This window comes from Bison bison, unplaced genomic scaffold (genome assembly GCF_000754665.1).
Source record: "Bison bison bison isolate TAMUID 2011002044 unplaced genomic scaffold, Bison_UMD1.0 scf7180017864291, whole genome shotgun sequence".
Classification (NCBI taxonomy): domain Eukaryota; kingdom Metazoa; phylum Chordata; class Mammalia; order Artiodactyla; family Bovidae; genus Bison; species Bison bison.
Genome location: NW_011494863.1, coordinates 340,395 through 357,817, shown reverse-complemented (window position 1 = coordinate 357,817; position 17,423 = coordinate 340,395). Strand labels below are relative to the sequence as shown.

General features: G+C 43.7%; 1 protein-coding gene across 4 annotated transcripts in view; it reads left to right on the top strand.

Moving 5' to 3' along the window:
• Positions 1 to 17,423, top strand: part of SIL1 (SIL1 nucleotide exchange factor) — a 250,768-nt gene that overhangs the window by 59,774 nt on the left and 173,571 nt on the right. For all 4 annotated transcript variants that reach the window (XM_010850316.1, XM_010850314.1, XM_010850312.1 and 1 more), the window contains exons 2-3: positions 3,673 to 3,787; positions 11,175 to 11,304. In XM_010850316.1, the coding sequence (XP_010848618.1) occupies positions 3,683 to 3,787; positions 11,175 to 11,304 (235 nt within the window). In that variant the 5' untranslated portion in view covers positions 3,673 to 3,682. The remainder of the gene's footprint in view (positions 1 to 3,672; positions 3,788 to 11,174; positions 11,305 to 17,423) is intronic.

Genomic DNA, 17,423 nt, shown 5'->3' with positions numbered 1-17,423 from the left:
CTCTAGTTTACTGACCAAAATTTTTTCACTACTCCAATTTGCCTATTCTTGATATTTCACTTAAGTAGAACCATACAATATCTATTCTTTTGTGTCTAGTTCATTTAATTTAGCCTAATATTTTTAAGGTTTATTCATGTTGAAGCATGTATCAGAATTTCATTTTTTATGACTGAATAATGTTCCATTGTATGTACCACGTTTGGAAAAAAATCTGTTGAATACCTAAGTTATTTCTACTTATTTCGCTGTTGTCAGTAGTGATATTATCAACATTCATATGGAGGTACCTGTTTGAGTCAATGTTTTCGGAACTTTTAGGTGGAGTATGTACTTGGGGTGGAATTGCTGGATCACATATATAGTAGATCTATATTTATCTTTTTGAGGAATTGCCAAACGGTGCCACAGCAGCTGTACCATTTCACATTCCCACCGGCATTGTACTAGGGTTTTAGTTTCTCCACATCCTCATTAACATTTGTTGCTGTCTCTCTCTCTTTTTTAAATAAACTTTAGCCATAATGGTGGATATAAAATGGTACAGTGTTTCATTGTGGCTTTGATTTGTATTTCCTTAGTGATTAATGATGAGAATCCTTTCATGTCCCTATTGGCTTGTGTATATCTTCTTTGGAGAAATGTCTATTCAAGTTTTTTGCCCATTTAAATTTTTGTTGTTGAGTTATAGGTGTTATTTATATATTCTGGATACTACATCATTATAAGATAGAAGACTTACAAATATTTTTCTAATTTTTTGAGTTGTCTTTTCACTTTCCTTATAATGTCATTTGAGGCACAAAATTAAAACTTTTAATTTTGAAAGAGTTCTGTTTGTTTTTCCGTTTATCATCTGTGCTTTGGTTACTATATTTAAGAAACTATTGCCAAATCTGAGGTTACGAAGATTTTCCCTACGTTTTCCTAAGAATTTTCTCTCTTAATACATTTTGAGTTAATTTTTGTATATAAGGGAAGAGTCCACTTCATTCTTTTGCATGTGGATATCCAGTTGTTCCGGGACAGTTTGTTGGAGAGACTGTCCCTTCCCCATTGAATTGTCTAGATAATGTTGTTGAAAATCAACTTATTGCATATGTAATTATTTCTGGACTCTCAGTTCTGTTCCATTGGTCTGTATATCTGTCCTTACACCTATACAACAGTGTTTTTTTGTTTTTTCCCACAGTGTTTTAATTACTGTAGCTTTGTAGTAAGTTTTTTGTTTTTTTTTTTCTCTAATTTTATTTTATGTAGTAAGTTTTGAAATCAGGAAATGTGAGTCCTCCAACTTTGTTCTTGTTTTTCAGTATTGGAATTTTTTTTTTTTGGTGGAGGTTGGGGGGAGCATACATTATGCTAATAGGATCTTAAAATCCCCAACCAAGGATTGAACAGTGAAAGTGCCAAGTCCTAACCACTGGACTGTGAGCAAACTCCTCACCATCAGGATTTTGATAGGGATTGCATTGAATCTGAATATTGCTCTGGGTAGTACTGTCATCTTAGTGATACTAAGCCGCCGATCTGTGAACATGGGATATCCTTTTATCCTTGTATCATTTAAAGTTTAACAGCCATGAGGGCCTGCACTTTGGTTTGTTTGATTGTCTGAAAAGTGAAGTAAAAGGCTTTATGACTTGGGAATATTGAATTTTGCTGTTTTAGGGGATGCTAATGGTATCTGCCTTCAGGTATAACAGTAGATATGGTTAAGAAGTGAATGGTTAACCATTAGGGACTATAACCATTTAGGGACTATGTAACCTGTAACTATTTAGGGACTTCCCTGGTGGTCCAGTGCCTAAGACTCCGCACTTCCAATGGAGGGGTTAGGGTTCGATCCCTGGTCAGGGAACTGGATCCCACATGCCGTATTGAAGATCTAATATCCTGCATGCTGCAACTAAGACCAGGCAGTCAGATAAACACAAATTTTTTTTAAAAAGTGAATGGTTATAAAGGTTCATGTGAACTTAGGCCCGTGTCTGTTCACACACAGATCATTTGGTTAGTTTCCTTCTTTCCTCACCATAGCCAATACCACCCTGTGCAACCTAATAACAACCTGGATAATGAAGAAGGAAGGGACAGGGCTATTATATTAGGTTGGAGCAAACGTAATTGAGTTTTTGCATTGTTGAAATCTGCCATTTGATATTGGAATACTTTCTTAATATGGTTATTTTATACATCATTTTAATGCACATTTCTTTATACTTTTTACTAATGACTTATTCATGCTGTTTATATTTAATTTGGACTATGGAAATGATATTAGACAAAAAGTAAATTCGAGTGTTTTTCTTATTCGAGTTCAAAATGAATCGTAAAGCAGCAGAGACAACTCAACGTTAATGCGTTTGACCCAGGAACTGCTAATGAACGTACAGTGCAGTGGTGGTTCAAGAAGTTTTGCAAAGGAGACTAGAACCTTGAAGATGAAGAGCTTAGTGGATGACCATTGAAAAGTTGACAGTGACCAACTGAGAGCAATCATCAGTGCTGATCCTCTTAAAACTGACATGAGAAGTTGCTGAAGAACTCAGCGTTGACCATTCTACGGTCATTTCACATTTGAAGCAAATTGGAGAGGTGAAAAAGCTTGATAAGTGGGTGCCTCATGAACTGACTGAAAATAAAAGAAATCATCGTTTTGAAGTGTCGTCTTCTGTTATTCTGTGCAACAATGCACCATTTCTCAATCGGATTGTGACTTGTGACAAAAAGTGGATTTTATACAACAGTCAGCTCAGTAGTTGAACTAAGAAGCTCCAAAGCACTTCCCAAAGCCAAACTTGCACCACAAAAAGGACCTGGTTACTGTTTGGTGGTCTGCTGCCATTTGATCCACTACAGCTTTCTGAATCCTGGTGAAACCGTTACATCTGAGAAGTATGCTCAGCAATTCTATGAGATGCACCGAAAACTGCAATGCTTACAGATGGCATTAGTCAACAGAAAGGGTCCAGTTCTTCTCCATGACAGTGCCTGATTGCACGTCACACAGCCAATGCTTCAAAAGTTGAATGAATTGGAGTATGAAGTTTTGCATCATCCTCCATATTCACCTGACCTCTTGCCATCGAATTCCTGTTTTAAGCGTATCGACAACTTTTTGCAGGGAAAACGCTTCCACAACCAGCAGAAGGCAGAAAATACAAGTTTGTCGAATCTCAAAGCATGGATTTTTACACTGCAGGAATAAACCAGCTTATTTCTCATTGGCAAAAATATGTTGATTGTAATGGTACCTATTTTGATTAATAAAGATATGTTTGAGCCTACTTATAATGATTTAAAATTCACAGTCCAAAACTGCAGTTACTTTTGCATCAACCTGAATAGCTCGTGCAAAGGTCCTGGATGACTACAGTTTCAGCCAAGGCCTCTCTCCTCATATGGGGGAATGGAGGCTACTTTAGGTTGACAGTTTCAGCCAAGGCAGATCTCCTCATATGGGGGAATGGAGGGTTACTTTAGGTTGTTCTACATCTGGGGTAGGAGACCTGTGATACCTGTATTCCAGAAATGTCTGTCATCATCTGAAATGTTTGACATCTGTGAAAAAAGTGAGATCATGGGAATCACTGTGTTGGGGCAGGCGGGGAGGGGTGTGAGGCACCAGCTTCATATTGACCTTCTATCTTCTGTGTTTACATTCCTCAGGCCTCTAACTATGCCTCACCAGGGCCTGCTCCTTTTTAGGATGGCTCCTCTGTGCGTACTGCTCAGCATGCTGATGGTCTCCTGCTTCAACTTCTGCCTCTGTCATAAGAACTCGGTAAGTATTTTCACACAAGTAGAGGGATCTTTGGGATCCAAGAAAGTCTCCATGCCACCAGGGCTGCTGTGGGAGTTTCTTTCTTTCTTTTATTTATTTATTTTTTTATTTTACAATATTGTATTGGTTTTGCCATACATTGACATGAATCTGCCATGAGAGTTTCTTATAGGAATGTGACCAGTGCTGGGTCACGGAATGTGTGCACTTCTTCCCCTATCCCTTAGTCCTCTGGCCTCTGTTTAAAGCTTACGGCACATTTTCTCTTTGGGGAAAAGATGGTGGTGATGGTAATGATGTAATAACAATGATGATGATAATAATAAGCTTATCATGTACCAAGCATAGTCAGTCATTCAGTCATGTCCAACTCTTTGCAACCCCATGGACTGCAGCACGCCAGGCTTCCCTGTCCATCACCAACTCCTGGAGCTTGCTCAAACTCATGTCCATTAGTTGGTGATGCCATCCAACCATCTCATCCTCTGTGTTCCCTTCTCCTCCTGCTTCAATCTTCCCCAGCCTCAGGGTCCTTTCCAATGAGTCAGTTCTTCGCATCAGGTGGCCAAAGTATTGGAGCTTCAGCATCAGTGCTTCCAGTGAATATTCAGGACTTGTTTCCTTTAGGATTGACTGGTTTGATCTCCTTGCAGTCCATGGGACTCTCAAGAGTCTTCTCCAACATGACAATTCAAAAGCATCATTTCTTCAGCACTCAGGCTTCTTTATGGTCCAGCTTGCACATCTGTACATGTCTACTGAAAAAATCTTTGACTATACAAACCTTTGTTGGTAAAGTAATGTCTCTCCTTTTTAATATGCTGTCTAGGTTTGTCATAGCTTTTCTTCCAAGGAGCAAGTGTCTTTTAATTTAATGGCTGCAGTGACCATCTGCAGTGATTTTGGAGCCCAAGAAAAAAAGCTCTGTTACTGTTTCCATTGTTTCTCCATCTATTTGCCATGAAGTGTTGGGGCTGGATATCATTATTTTTGTTTTTTGAATGTTGGAATTTTAAGCCAGCTTTTTCACTCTCTTACTTTCATCAAGAGTTCTGCCATAAGGGTGGTGTCATCTTTGTATCTGAGGTTATTGATATTTTTCCCGGCAGTCTTGATTCCAGCTTCTGCTTCATGCCCGGCATTTCTCATGATGTACTCTGCATATAAGTTAAATAAGCAGGGTGACAATATATAGCCTTGACGTACTCCTTTCCTGATTTGGAACCAGTTTGTTCCATGTCCGGTTCTGTTGCTTCTTGACCTGCATACAGATTTCTCAGGAGGCAGGTAAGGTGGTCTGGTATTCCCATCTCTTTCAGAATTTTCCACAAGTTTGTTGTGATCCACACAGTCAGAGGCTTTAGCGTAGTCAGTGAAGCAGAAGTAGATGTTTTTCTGGGATTCTCTTGCTTTTTCTATGATCCAACCAAGCATTGTATTGTGTGCTTTTATATGTATTCTTACTTAATCCCATCAAATGTTAAATAGACAACTGAAGTTATTATCCTCATTTTGAGAAGGAGGAGAACTAACAGATGCTAAGTAACTTGGCCAACATTATAAAGCTAGTTTGTAGCAGAGCTGAGAGGGTCAGGATTTTCCCCAAGGACTGGGTTACTTGTGTGGTGAGCACCAAGACTACTACTTCTCTACTCTCCTCTTCCATTTCTGTGTCCTCTTTCCCTCTGTCTTTTGTTGCATGTTCTTTATAGTCTCCATTTCATTAACCCAGACCTCATTACTGAGGGTTTCTGTCATTGACAAAGGCAGGGGCAGAATGCCTGAGAAGGCCCTGAGCTTGGTCTGGCTGCAGGGTGTCCTGGCCCCATTTCCCTGGCCTGCCCCAGCAACAGCCTGCCCTTGACCAGCTCCCAGTGCCCTCTCTTTCCTCTTCCTTGAGATGCCCTGACTGTCAACTCTGACAGTTTTACCCTCCCCTGGCCACCTTCCCCAACCCCAGGGGTCCTACTTAAATGTTGGTTAAAGTGCTGGAGGCTTTGGAACTGGAGGGCCTTGAAGTGCAAATGACAATTGTGATGAATTTAATAGCAATTCAGCTCAGCTAAGGTTCACCTCTGGCTCATGGCAAACTTCCACCTTCCCTCTGAAGTCATTTGTTTTCTCTCTGCCTTTCTCCCTACTTTGTGGAGCAGGAGAGAATGTACAGTTAGGAGTCACGAATCCTTTTGAGCTTTTAATGTTCTTTGACTAAGATCTTGTTGCTGTCATTTTTCTGGTCTCCTCTTCAAGGACAGTAAGACTGGAATCCCATTGGCGCCAGAGGGTGCGACTGGCCACAGAATGAGGTTGGGGCTGGCTCTGACATAGCTGGCCCAGAAAAGCACCCAAGTTTTCTGAGGGATTAGGGCTGTGTCCCCTTTAGCCTGCAGCTCTTGAGGATCTGGGTACTCCCCGTCGTGAGCTTTAGCAGATGCACAATTAACAAAAGCGTGCTGATGAATTTACTTAAGGACTGTGTGCTAGTAAGTCCCTTTTGGATAATAGTTCAACCAAATAGATGAGCTTTCAGAGCCATAATTATTCTGGCCCATTTATATTAGCTCTATTGAGCCTAGTCTCAGAAAAATGTTAATACTGACTTTCATCAGCAGAAGCTGCTTTTATCCTTATGTCTGTTCCTAAGCTGTATCCATTTGTCATAATCTTTCATCATGTGCTAAGTACAAGTAGGAATTGAAGCATCTTTTCTCTCATACCATAAAAATTGCTGCCCTGATGGCATTTAAAAATCCAAATTATGCAGCCAGCCACCTTCACAACAGTGAAAATGGGGGGTGGGGGAGATGGGAGTGGTCATGATCCTTTGTTCAGAGCCTGGAGTCCAGACAAATGCTCCTGGTGACCTGGAATTGTTCTCCCCAAGGGCATTTGTTACAGGTTTATGGCCACCCAGCAAAGGTTGGCTGTGTGTATCAGGATATGATCTGGAGCCATCCTCCCCTCCTGTCGCCTGCTGTGGCGCCTCTCTGGGGTGTCACTTCTAAGGAGCAGTGTGAATGCTAAAGGGATGTATTGTGTGGTATACTCACCTTCAAGAGGTGGTAGATGAGTGGGATAGTGGAACCCAGTATAAAGGAGCACAGAGCCTTAGTAAGCTCTCTTTTGCCTCCCACTTTGGCAGTTTAACCATTTCTGAGCTTTGTTTCTTCATGTGTAAAACAGGGTTGTAAAACAGGTACCTCCCTCTTAAATTTTAGTGTAGATTAAATGTGATTATATATATAAAGCACCTAGAATTGAGACTGGCACTGTATGGCTAATGGATGGTCAATAAATGTCAGCTGTTATTTTTTAGTATGGGGTGGCTGCTTCCATTGTTTAATTTATGGCTCTGTCAGTCAGGCTCCTATCCCAAAATGTTGCCCCCTCAGTCTGTCTCTGTCACAACAGCAATCCACCTACCCTGAGAGTTCATTTATTCTCTTGGATCTTGAAGGCTTTGGTCTTTAAGAATCTCTTATTCAGTTGCAAGTGTAAGGAAGTGTATCATGGTAAGCTGTTGTCAGTTAACACCTTAGCTGGGATTTCTTGCCATTTCAGAGGAAATTGGTATTTACAGTATTGATGGCAGAGAGAAGAGAGAATTCAGCATTGAAAGGAGCCCTGAAAAGCCAACTGAGAGGGCACCAGAGCATGAGATTTACTTCAGAGCTGACCACGGGCTGGCTGGTCTCCCACACCTCTCGGTCTTTGTCTCCTGTTTCGGACCCTGCTGGAGCAGAGGGAGGGTCATCCCTTTCTCTGCGACTGTGTTTCTCACCTTGTCCATTAAAGGGCAGGGGCTGTGCTGGTAAATGTGCTGGGGTGATCTCATTCCCCCACTGCTTGCTTCCCTTAGCATCCAAGGCACAACCGATAGAACACTTGACTAAGAACAGAAACAGAGAAGTGAGTCAGGATTCAGACAGTCCTGGACTTAAATCTCTGCTCTTCTCTCAGCATTGTGGTTTTGCACAGGTCCTGTGTGTGTAAAGTGGAATTAAAAGTGTGTGTTTCATAGGTGAAACTTGGATGAGTTGTGTGGCATGGAAGGCACTTAGACCAGTGCCGGGCCTGTGGGTAGGGGCTTCATAAATGGTAGCTGCTGTTTTCCTTACAACCCCATCTCCATGATGCTGCTTTTCCTGAAAACCTTTTCTGGAATTCCACCTTTGAAGTGACTGTCTAACTTGCAGTATGTTCGTGTGACCAAGCCTCCCTCAGTGCTTGCTGAAGTCACTGAGAGCCAGATTTGGTGAACAGAGTGAGTTGATCAGACAGACGAGCACCAAATTTATGTCACTTCTACTAAAAACAGGTGAACTGTAAAATAATGGCAGATTGTGAGAGAGAGAGAGTGTGTGTGTGTAGCTTAAAATATGGTTCAAAGATGATACCAAGAGGAAACTTAAAAAAATATTTTGAGCAGTGATAGGATTGTTGGAAAAAGGGGCTTTCCCGAGGTTTCAAGTATGTGTCTCAGTGGTTCATATCTTGTTGTAATCCTTCTTCTTGAACCTACTTTGTTAGTCTCATTAAAGATCTAGGGAAAAGGGCTTTCTTAGCCTCTACTCATTGAAATGAACACTAGCCTTGCCTGGATTTTGAAGGGTCATATTTTCATCATCACCATTACACTTGCCTCTTTCTTTCTGCTTCTCTTGATGTTGAGGATTTGGTTAGTTGATTACCGTTATACCTGCTAGGAGTTAACCTGGCTAATAGATACACTAAAGCAAGAGTTGTAATGTAAAGCTTAGAGATGTTTAGTTTGACTCTCCTTGTGTTCTAAAAGTAAGAAATATCAGATAAAAATATGGATTTCTGTTTCTTATTCTGCCATGAATGCCTTCATGGCAGTGGCAACTGAGTAACAGCTATGTTTCTTGATCAGGGCAGGAGGACTCCAGTTTTCACAGTTCCACTACTCCTAGTTGTTTTTACACTGAGCACACAGCACATTTACATCCGTCCCTGCCTGGCTTCTGGAGGCATTTAATCCACATACTTCAGAGGTAAATATTATTAATGGTCTTCTAGCCCTGCGGTCTAGAGACTGACTTTTGGCAGAGACTGACCAGCATGACTGGGCCCTGGAGTATATAGGCTCCAGGTACTTAGTGGACAAGGTGGTCTTTGTTCTGGAGTATGGGGCTAGTTCCTGGCTGTCAGCAAACTCTTTGGGCTTGTCTCCAAAAGATACACCTGCCTGTAGGAGGAAGCGCTTCTTTCATTCCTTTGTTGTGTGATTACAAACTAAGCCTTGGGCTGGGCAAGGGGTATATGCAGTGGTGAAAAAGATTGACACTATGCCTGCCCTCAGGAAACTCAGCTGTTGGAAGTGTGACGTCCATGCCCTCAGAATGTAGGGAGCCTCCTGCCAGTCTGTCTGCTCATCAGTCTCACACACACCTACTCTTCTGTTGCTAGTTTTTCTTTTGAGCTCAGACTTGTACAGACTTCAAGTTGAAAGGGTAGGAGGAGTTTGAGGGACAAGGCTGCACAGGTGACCACAACCCAAGCCTGACGTGCCTGAGTGAAGCTATTTTGTGCAGTCCATGCTGGATGTCACAGCACAGACTCATCTGACTTGCCCCTACGGATGACTCCCTTTACGAGTAATAGGTGTAATGGCTACTGTGTAGCCAGGGCTAGTGGTTTACAGGGTAATACTTCTAACATATGAGTGAGATGTTATTTCCTCTTTACAAATATAGAAACTGAAGTTTAAAAGTTAAGTAACTTTTCCTGGAGTCAAAAGCAACTTGGAATTGAACTTTGGGTTACCTGAAGCAGAGCTTCAGTTTTAAACCACGATTCTATCAGTGCGTCTTGTTACTTGTAACATGATTTAAGGACATCTTCTTGTCCAAGCTGACTCATTTGAAAAGACCCTGATGCTGGAAAAGATTGAGGGCAGGAGGAGAAGGGGACAACAGAGGATGAGATCGGTTGGATGGCATCACCGACTCAATGGACATGGGTTTGGGTAAACTCCAAGAGTTGGTGATGGACAGGGAGGCCTGGCGTGCTGCGGTTCATGGGGTCGCTGACTGAACTGAACTGATTTTGTCCAAGATAATTTTCCTTACTGGTCCTTCAGAAGATCTGAAATTCTTCCATCTGAATCTCATGTTTTTATTTCTTGTTAAAATGTAAAAATCCTTGGAGGGGCTTTACATTGTCATCTTCAACACCTTAATCCCTTAATCTTTCCTCTGTCAGCTAGTTAAAGATCAGGACCTAAGGGACCCAGGGAGGTTCCTATCTGGACCTGGGGCACTGCTTGAAAAAAATGGCATTGTTACCTCCCATGTAGGATTAAAGTTGTTTGGGAGACCAAAATGAGATCTACATAAAGTACCTAGCACAAGTTTGGGTTCATAGGAGGAATCCATGAAAAATACTCTTAGGGGGAGAATTGGGAGGTGGGAGTGCTGAAATAATCTTCCAGTGTGCTAATGTGGGTTCTTCTTTGCCCTCCCAGATGTAATTTCTCAGAGCTCTGGAACCCTCTGGTTCCAGTTTCCTGAGGCCTTATTGCTTTTTTATACACAAACAGGTTTAAAAATGGGACAGGAAGGATGGGAGGCTGGGAAGGAATAAAATGAATAATACTTTGTATTTATATTACATCTTTCTCTCCTGAGCTCAAAGTGCTCAACAGACACCATCTCATTAATCCTCCATACTCTCCCTGGGGTGGAAGGAAACAGGTTTTAGGAAGAGGTTTCCAACCTGGGCATCTTCCTCCTTTAGCTCAGCTGGACTTGTGCCTTCCCACTTGCACCCCTTCCTCCATGGACTGGAATGTCCCAAGAGGTCATGTATGCCCCGTAGGTACCCTGGGGAATTAAGGTACCCAGGCCCTTTCTCTGCCCTGCTGGGTGGCTTAGGAATTAATTGGGCTTTAGCTACCAGCTTTTGTACATCTGAGTTGACCATTTGAGGCCTTACTGTTCTATTCAGTTGTATGCTTTTTCTTTTATAAATATCTTTAGTTTTTAATTATAAGAGTAATAGGAATTTTAAATATCAAACAGTATAGGAGCTTATCAAGTAGAAAGTTAGTCTCCTATTGTCTCATTTTGTCGACCCCTCTCCCCAGTATGTTCCTTTAAACCCCTCACGATAGTGTGGAACCTTCTGAAATTTTTAAACAGTGCATATACAAAAGTGTCACATACACACAACACATGCTGTGTGAATTGAATCATATCACCTCAGTTGTACTGGTTCTGAGACTAATCTTGTGAAAGGTCCAAACATGGCTAGGGAGGGCAGGAAATGCAAGGAGGAGAGTGTACTCCCCCAGGCCGTTTTCTTTCTGCTTGCTTGCTACCCAGCTGTGGTGGTTCATGCATGCCCTATTTTCCTTTTTCTGAAGGAATTTGCACTGACCAACCCAGAGAAGAGCAGCACCAAAGAAACCGAGAGAAAGGAAACAGAGGAGGAGCTGGAACCCAAGATTCTGGAGGTTTTTCACCCGACCCATGAGTGGCAGGCACTTCGTCCAGGTACCAAGCCCAGCCCTGTCTCCAGGAAACACACTTGAAAATCAAAATGTGTCTGTCCTTTGTCTCCATAGGGCTGTTTTGGAGGAGCACCCCACTCTGGCTTCCTTGGAGGGGAGTAGTGGTGGCTGCTGCTGCAGGACTCAGGGACCTTCACGTTCCTGCAGAACAGAGATTGCCGTGTCTGAGTGTCCTGGAAGGCAGGGAGGTGGTGGGTGGCCGAGCTTTCTGAGAAAGTGATTGAAAACTTTCTTTCCTTGCACTTCTGAAGCGCAGGAGAGGCAGTGACATGTGCCTCACTGTGCAAATGCTATTTTGGGTTCTGTTGCTCGGCTCAGTGCTGCTGAAATATTGTTCATGGGAGAGTCCTGAGCACCGGTGCAGAGTAGGAGTTTTCTATTGTCAAAGAAGCCTGTGCCAAGAAACAGGGGCTGATCCTGGCCTGGGTTTTGAACAGAGCATCCTCAGAAGGGACAACTTTTGAACCCTTTTATGGCCCTGGGCCCAGGGATTAAAATAATAATGAAATAAGCCAGCAGTTGTGGTGTTTACCATATTCAGATACTGTGCTAGGTGCTTCATGTGCGTAAGCTTGTTCAGTCTTCACAATAATAGGAGCTATTATTGTCTTTATTTTCAGATGAAAACATTGAGGCTCAGAGAGAGTAGGTGACTTGACCTATGTCATTCAGCTAACTTGTCCAACATCATTGACCCCAGCCTGGACTCACCTTCTTCCCGCTTGTCCTTGGTTGGAGCCCGACTGGGCCCATTCTCAGGAATAGGCTATTTGTGTTCTGCACTGTTGCAGTGGGATGACAAGCCCTGGCAGCTTCCAGAGCATAGTTTCATCAACTCCTTGCCTATATTCATCACCATGTTCTCACTGCTGCATTGCTGCTGTGCTGGGCAGGGGCAGCATTTGTGCTGCCAGCCAACTTTCTGATAGCAATATCGCCCCTGCTGGGCTTGAGTGCAGGTAGTTACTGCCACAGAAAAGTGATGAACCACCAGGAAAACCAAGTAGGTGCTAATGGTGTTGGGTAGAGGGAGATTTTAGGGGCAGAGGTACTGGGCTCAGCAAGTTCAACTTTTGTTCTGGCTGCTTTCCTCCACCTTCCCTGAGAACTGAGCCCCCTGGTCTCTGAGGACTAAAACTAGAGGGACTCTCGGGGTGTGGAAAGTGGAGGATGTGGGTTATGTTCATTGATTTTATGTGATTAAAAGTGCTTATACCACTTCTGACCAGGCAAGTGCCTGGAGCACATGGAAGTCAGTGTCCCTACCCCTACCCTCTTTTCCTGTGGCACTCTTTAAGGCCCCAGTCCACAATGCAGATCAAGCCTGAAAGTTCTGACCCAGGGCCCTTGCCCAGCCTCTGGGCAGTGGGGTTGCTGATAATGGTTGAGCAAAAGAACCTCTCTTTTTATCTTTGGGGAGGGAGGGCCAGTACCTGTGTGACAAGGGCAGGCTGAGTGCTCTAAGTGTCTCTTGGAGAGTTAGAGTGGAGTACTAATTTTTACATTTAACTTGTTGTCCCATTGACATCCTCTGCCTTCTAGTTTCTTAAGGCTCCTTATACATTGTTCTGCCCCAAGTTTCCTTGAAGCCACTCCAAAGGCTTGTGAATTGTGTTTGAGCACAGACACTCAGGCCCCACAGTGCTGAGGCAAAGCGAGTCTAGTTCCAGTTGTGCTTGCCCTGTATTCCCAAAATGTTTTCATTTCACCTACACTCACCCCCCAGAGCAGGACCAGTGAGGGGAGGAGGGAAGGTGAGAGATTTGTTTTGGCCTCAGGGTTTAACGTGTGATGATTGAGAGGTACTGTCGAGGCAGACAAGACTCTCTTCAAGATGTTTTGTGTGTACATTGAGAAGGTTTTTATATGTATGTTTGTTGGTAGGAGATTGACATCTCAGGGGTCTGTATGGATAGCTGGCATTTGCCTTTAATCAGTATATTTAATCCACCTGGGATTCTAAATTCTAAATGCTACCTGGGAACTTCCATCACAGCTACTGAATGGTTAAAAGGGATGTTACTAGTCCTGGAATGAGTAGATAAATGAGGAGGTAGTATAATTTATTAATAGTGGTAAAGAGCACAGACTTCAGACTGAGCCAGTCCTGGATTAAAATCCTAGGTTTACTACTTAGGGGATCTTGGGCAAGTCACTGAATCCCTCAGTTCCCCAATTGGTGATGTGGGAGAAACGTCCTGCCCGCCTCCTGCAGAGTCTATTCTGAGGATTTCTAACAAGAAAACATAACCCGGTACATAGCAGTTCTGATTTTAAATGGTAAATTCTCTGTGCCACCCCTTAAACTTGATTGTGAAATTGGATGCCAGTGGTTATGCATGAGTGTGTAACCTTCCTGTTCTCTCTGGCTTTAGATGGGGAAGGGAACTTATGGTGACAGGGAAAGACTTCCATGGTCATGGAATGTTCTTCTTTCCTTCCAGGATGATTTTTGGTAAGGGAGCAGAATGGGCTAGCACAGCATTTCCTGCCTAAGAGCTAGGACATGGCATAGGAAGATGGTGGAATATCTTTGGGGGCACTTTTAAGAGAATGGCAAAATGGCTAGTTTATGTTGACAGTTATTGACTTCAGTTCAGTACCTTCTGTCTCCTTAGGTCTCTGAAGGTAGGACCTCATCTGTGTTGTCCTCAGGTCTCCAAGGAGGAGTTACTGGGCTACACGATCTGGGCTCATTTGAAGGCAGATATCCTGCCTGCTGTAGCCTGGAATATCAGGGGACCAACCTATAACTTCATGAGCCTTCCTACCAGGCCAGATGGGAATTGAGCCCCAGCCATCCTGCCCTGAGCAGCTGCAGGTCGCTCCCCTCAAGTCTCCCTGCCTTGTTATTACTGTCAGCATCCTTGCTGGGAGTTACTTGTTCCTGGAAGTGATTTTCCTGTCTCTCTCTCTCTCTCGGTTTATTTTGGGATCTGTCATACCTTACGGAGGCACAGCAAGCATTTGAGTGTGGATTCAGCATCAGCTGTTCACAAGCAGGCAGAGGAAAGCTGTTTGCTGGCAGGTCCTGTGGGTTCTGGGCAAGGAACTCAGAAATTTGTCCTAAGGCTGAGCACCCATGAACCCCAGGCTTTGTGCCTGTGTACTTGTTATTAGAGAAAACTGGTCACAGCCAGATATGGTGGGCCTTCTGCTCCTTGGGCATTTTCTGTGATCCTACTTTGTGCCAAGCACTATACTGGTAGCCAGAGACAGATAATAGCTCACATTTACTGAGCATTCCCTGTGCCAGGCATCTTTTGAGGGTAGGTGCTATAACTACCCTCATTTTTATAAACAAAATTGAATCTCAAGAGAGGTGACTTAGCCAAACGACCAAGTGATAGAATTCAGATCTAGCTTTGTTTGGCTCTAAGCCTAACCTCTACCACTGTACCATACTGTCTTTCTGGGTAACAAATGAGACATGACCCCTGCCTTCCAGCAGTTCATAGTCTCATAGAGGATACAGAGAGAAAAAGGCATTGCAATGTTTTGAGTGTACTGGAAAAAGTGCGTGGTGCTCAATGAGGGCACAAAGGAGGGTGTGGGGAGGCCAGGCCAGGGCCTTCTCTCTATCCCTGAGATTTTGGTGGAGCTTTGAGTCAAATTTTATGATGCTAAACCTCCAAACCCACTTTCAGTTCTCTTTTTGAGCTCTGTGGCCTTGTCAGGTTGATGAGAATCTCTGAATCTTAGTTTCCTCATCTGAAAACAGGGATGAAAATACATACTTCACAGAGATGGTGTGAGACTGAAACAAGATTAACATATGTAGAATGTTTCACACGGGGCCTGGCACGTAGGAAATATTCAATAAATGGCTATAGTTGTCATTTTAAAAATATACCTTTGCTGCTGCTGCCTTTCTTTCCTTGGGACCTGAAGGAAAAGTGGAGGCGATGAGGCTGGCTGAGCAAAGTCCTCTCTTGTTCTGCCTGTTACCCAGTGCTGTATGTTGGTCCCATATGGACTCATGGGAGCTTAGACTTGGGGGTTCTTATTGACCTGAGGTGACTTCCAGGATCTGAAATTCTGTGTGAGAGCCTCTGAAATATTGTCATTAGTACAAAGAGCCACTTGATGGGAGCATGCAGGAAGCCTATGCAGGAACACATTCATGTGAGGGGGTATAAAAAAAAAAAATCTAAATCATCAACAACTGATGAGAGCAATCCAAGAATTACAGAGCACCAGCCATCTGGTCAGATCATTTCAGATCTGCATGAGCGATAGGAGGGAATTGAATTTTAAAAACCTCATTTATGGTAGACCAACTACTCTCTTGCAAGCATTTAAGGGAGGAGTCTGATTTCCTGCAGGCTCTGGATATCTGTCTGAAGGAGCACCTGACTCTGGTCTGGGTGATGGTGGGATTGTCTCTCTCAGGTCTTCTGCCCCTTGCAGCTTAGAAGAGACCATGTGATCTTCCAGTCCTCGGATCCCAACTGCATATCCAGTAATTCAATTTAGACACTATCTAGCTGGAGTTAGTGTCAGATCCCAGTTAAAGGACTCAATCCGACTGCCTCTAATTGAGATGCTAGTCATGAGTCCCAGACTACTGGCCTTGTGACTGATCAGCTATAAATTGGAGATTCCCAGAATTCCCTCCTCAAGTTTACTAGAACAGCTCACAGAACTCAGGAAAGCATTTTACTCATGTTTACTGGTTTATTATAAAGGATACAACTCAGAGTAGCCAGGTGTATGAGATGCATAGAAGGTATGGTTGCTAAGGTTTAGAGCTTTCCTGTCCTCTATGGGCACACTGCCTTCTCAGTACTTCTCAGGTTCACCAGTCAGAAGCTGTCGAAAGCCCTCCAGGGGCTCTTATGGAGTTTTTGTTATTAGGTGTGATTGATTTAGGTGGCCAAAGTCATTGGCCATTGGAGATTGAACTCAATCTCCAGCCCTGCTTCCCTCCCTGGAGGTGGGGCTAAAAGTTCCTACTGTCTAATCAAAGTTTCATCTTTCTGGTTACCTGCCCCCATCTTGGAAATTACCTAATTCTACCCCTGCTCCCTCACCGGAGTCATTTCAGGAACCAGGGATAAAGACCAGATTTTTTTTTTTTTTTAAATACCACAGGCTACGATTGAGGTAAGACTATGGGCAAGTCCACCTATCCCTATCCAGCTCTGTGATTGGGAATCGGGTAATCCTCCCTTTCTCCCCTAATCAGGAGAATCTTTATGGGTTATTTCATTCCCCAGGATGGTCCACGAGAGTATGACCTGTGTGTGCCCTGTCACTCGCACACATAGGCACACACACACCTCGAGGTCCATGAGCAGTGGCTGAGAGTAGGAGTATTGGTTAAGGGCAGTTCATACCTCAGCTCCTCTGGCTCATGAGAGTGAGGCAGTTGGGACTTCTTGGCTGTCACCAGGAGCTAATGGCCTGAGGGAGGGCTATAGCAGGGGACCTCTGCTGCATGATCTTTCACCCTGGCTCAAGAGCAGTGTTGGAAATGTAGAGCAAGGGCTGGGTAGAGGAAACTGTGTGGTTTTTGTGTGGTGTCTTGGTAATGTATCTCCTCTCTTGAACACAAATCGCTGTCTCCAACAACATTTGAGGATGGTGTGTTCAACAGAGCTTATCTTTGGTGCTACCTCCTTCTGCGCAGTGCCTTCCTCCCCTGCTTTGAAACTTTTCAAGTCTTCAGGAGATTTCCTTGAGAACGTCATTTCTCCCTTTCCTACCTATACTTCTAATCCATCCTCCCCTATTACTGCCACCTCCCTAGCCTTTGTTAAGTGTTTCCACTGTGAGCATCTCTTTTCCTGCTCAGGGCATAGCAGGATGCCAGATCTCTTGAGGCCTGTAGGAGCAGTGTCCGAGGCTCCAAAATACCCTGTACTGGGAGAGAAAATGATGGTGGGCTAGAATACATGCAGTCCCCACCAGGCTCCATAAGGACAGTTTAGAGCTCTTCGTTTCAGAGAGACACCATTTCCTATATGTGAACTTCTTCCAGCATAGCTGACCAGTGCTTCAGTAGCAGCCAAATTCCACATCCTGGTGGCAAAGCAGGTAGAGGCCAGGGCAGGAAGGCCTGTGACCTCCATGGTAGCCACTGCCAAGGCTAGAGGCCAC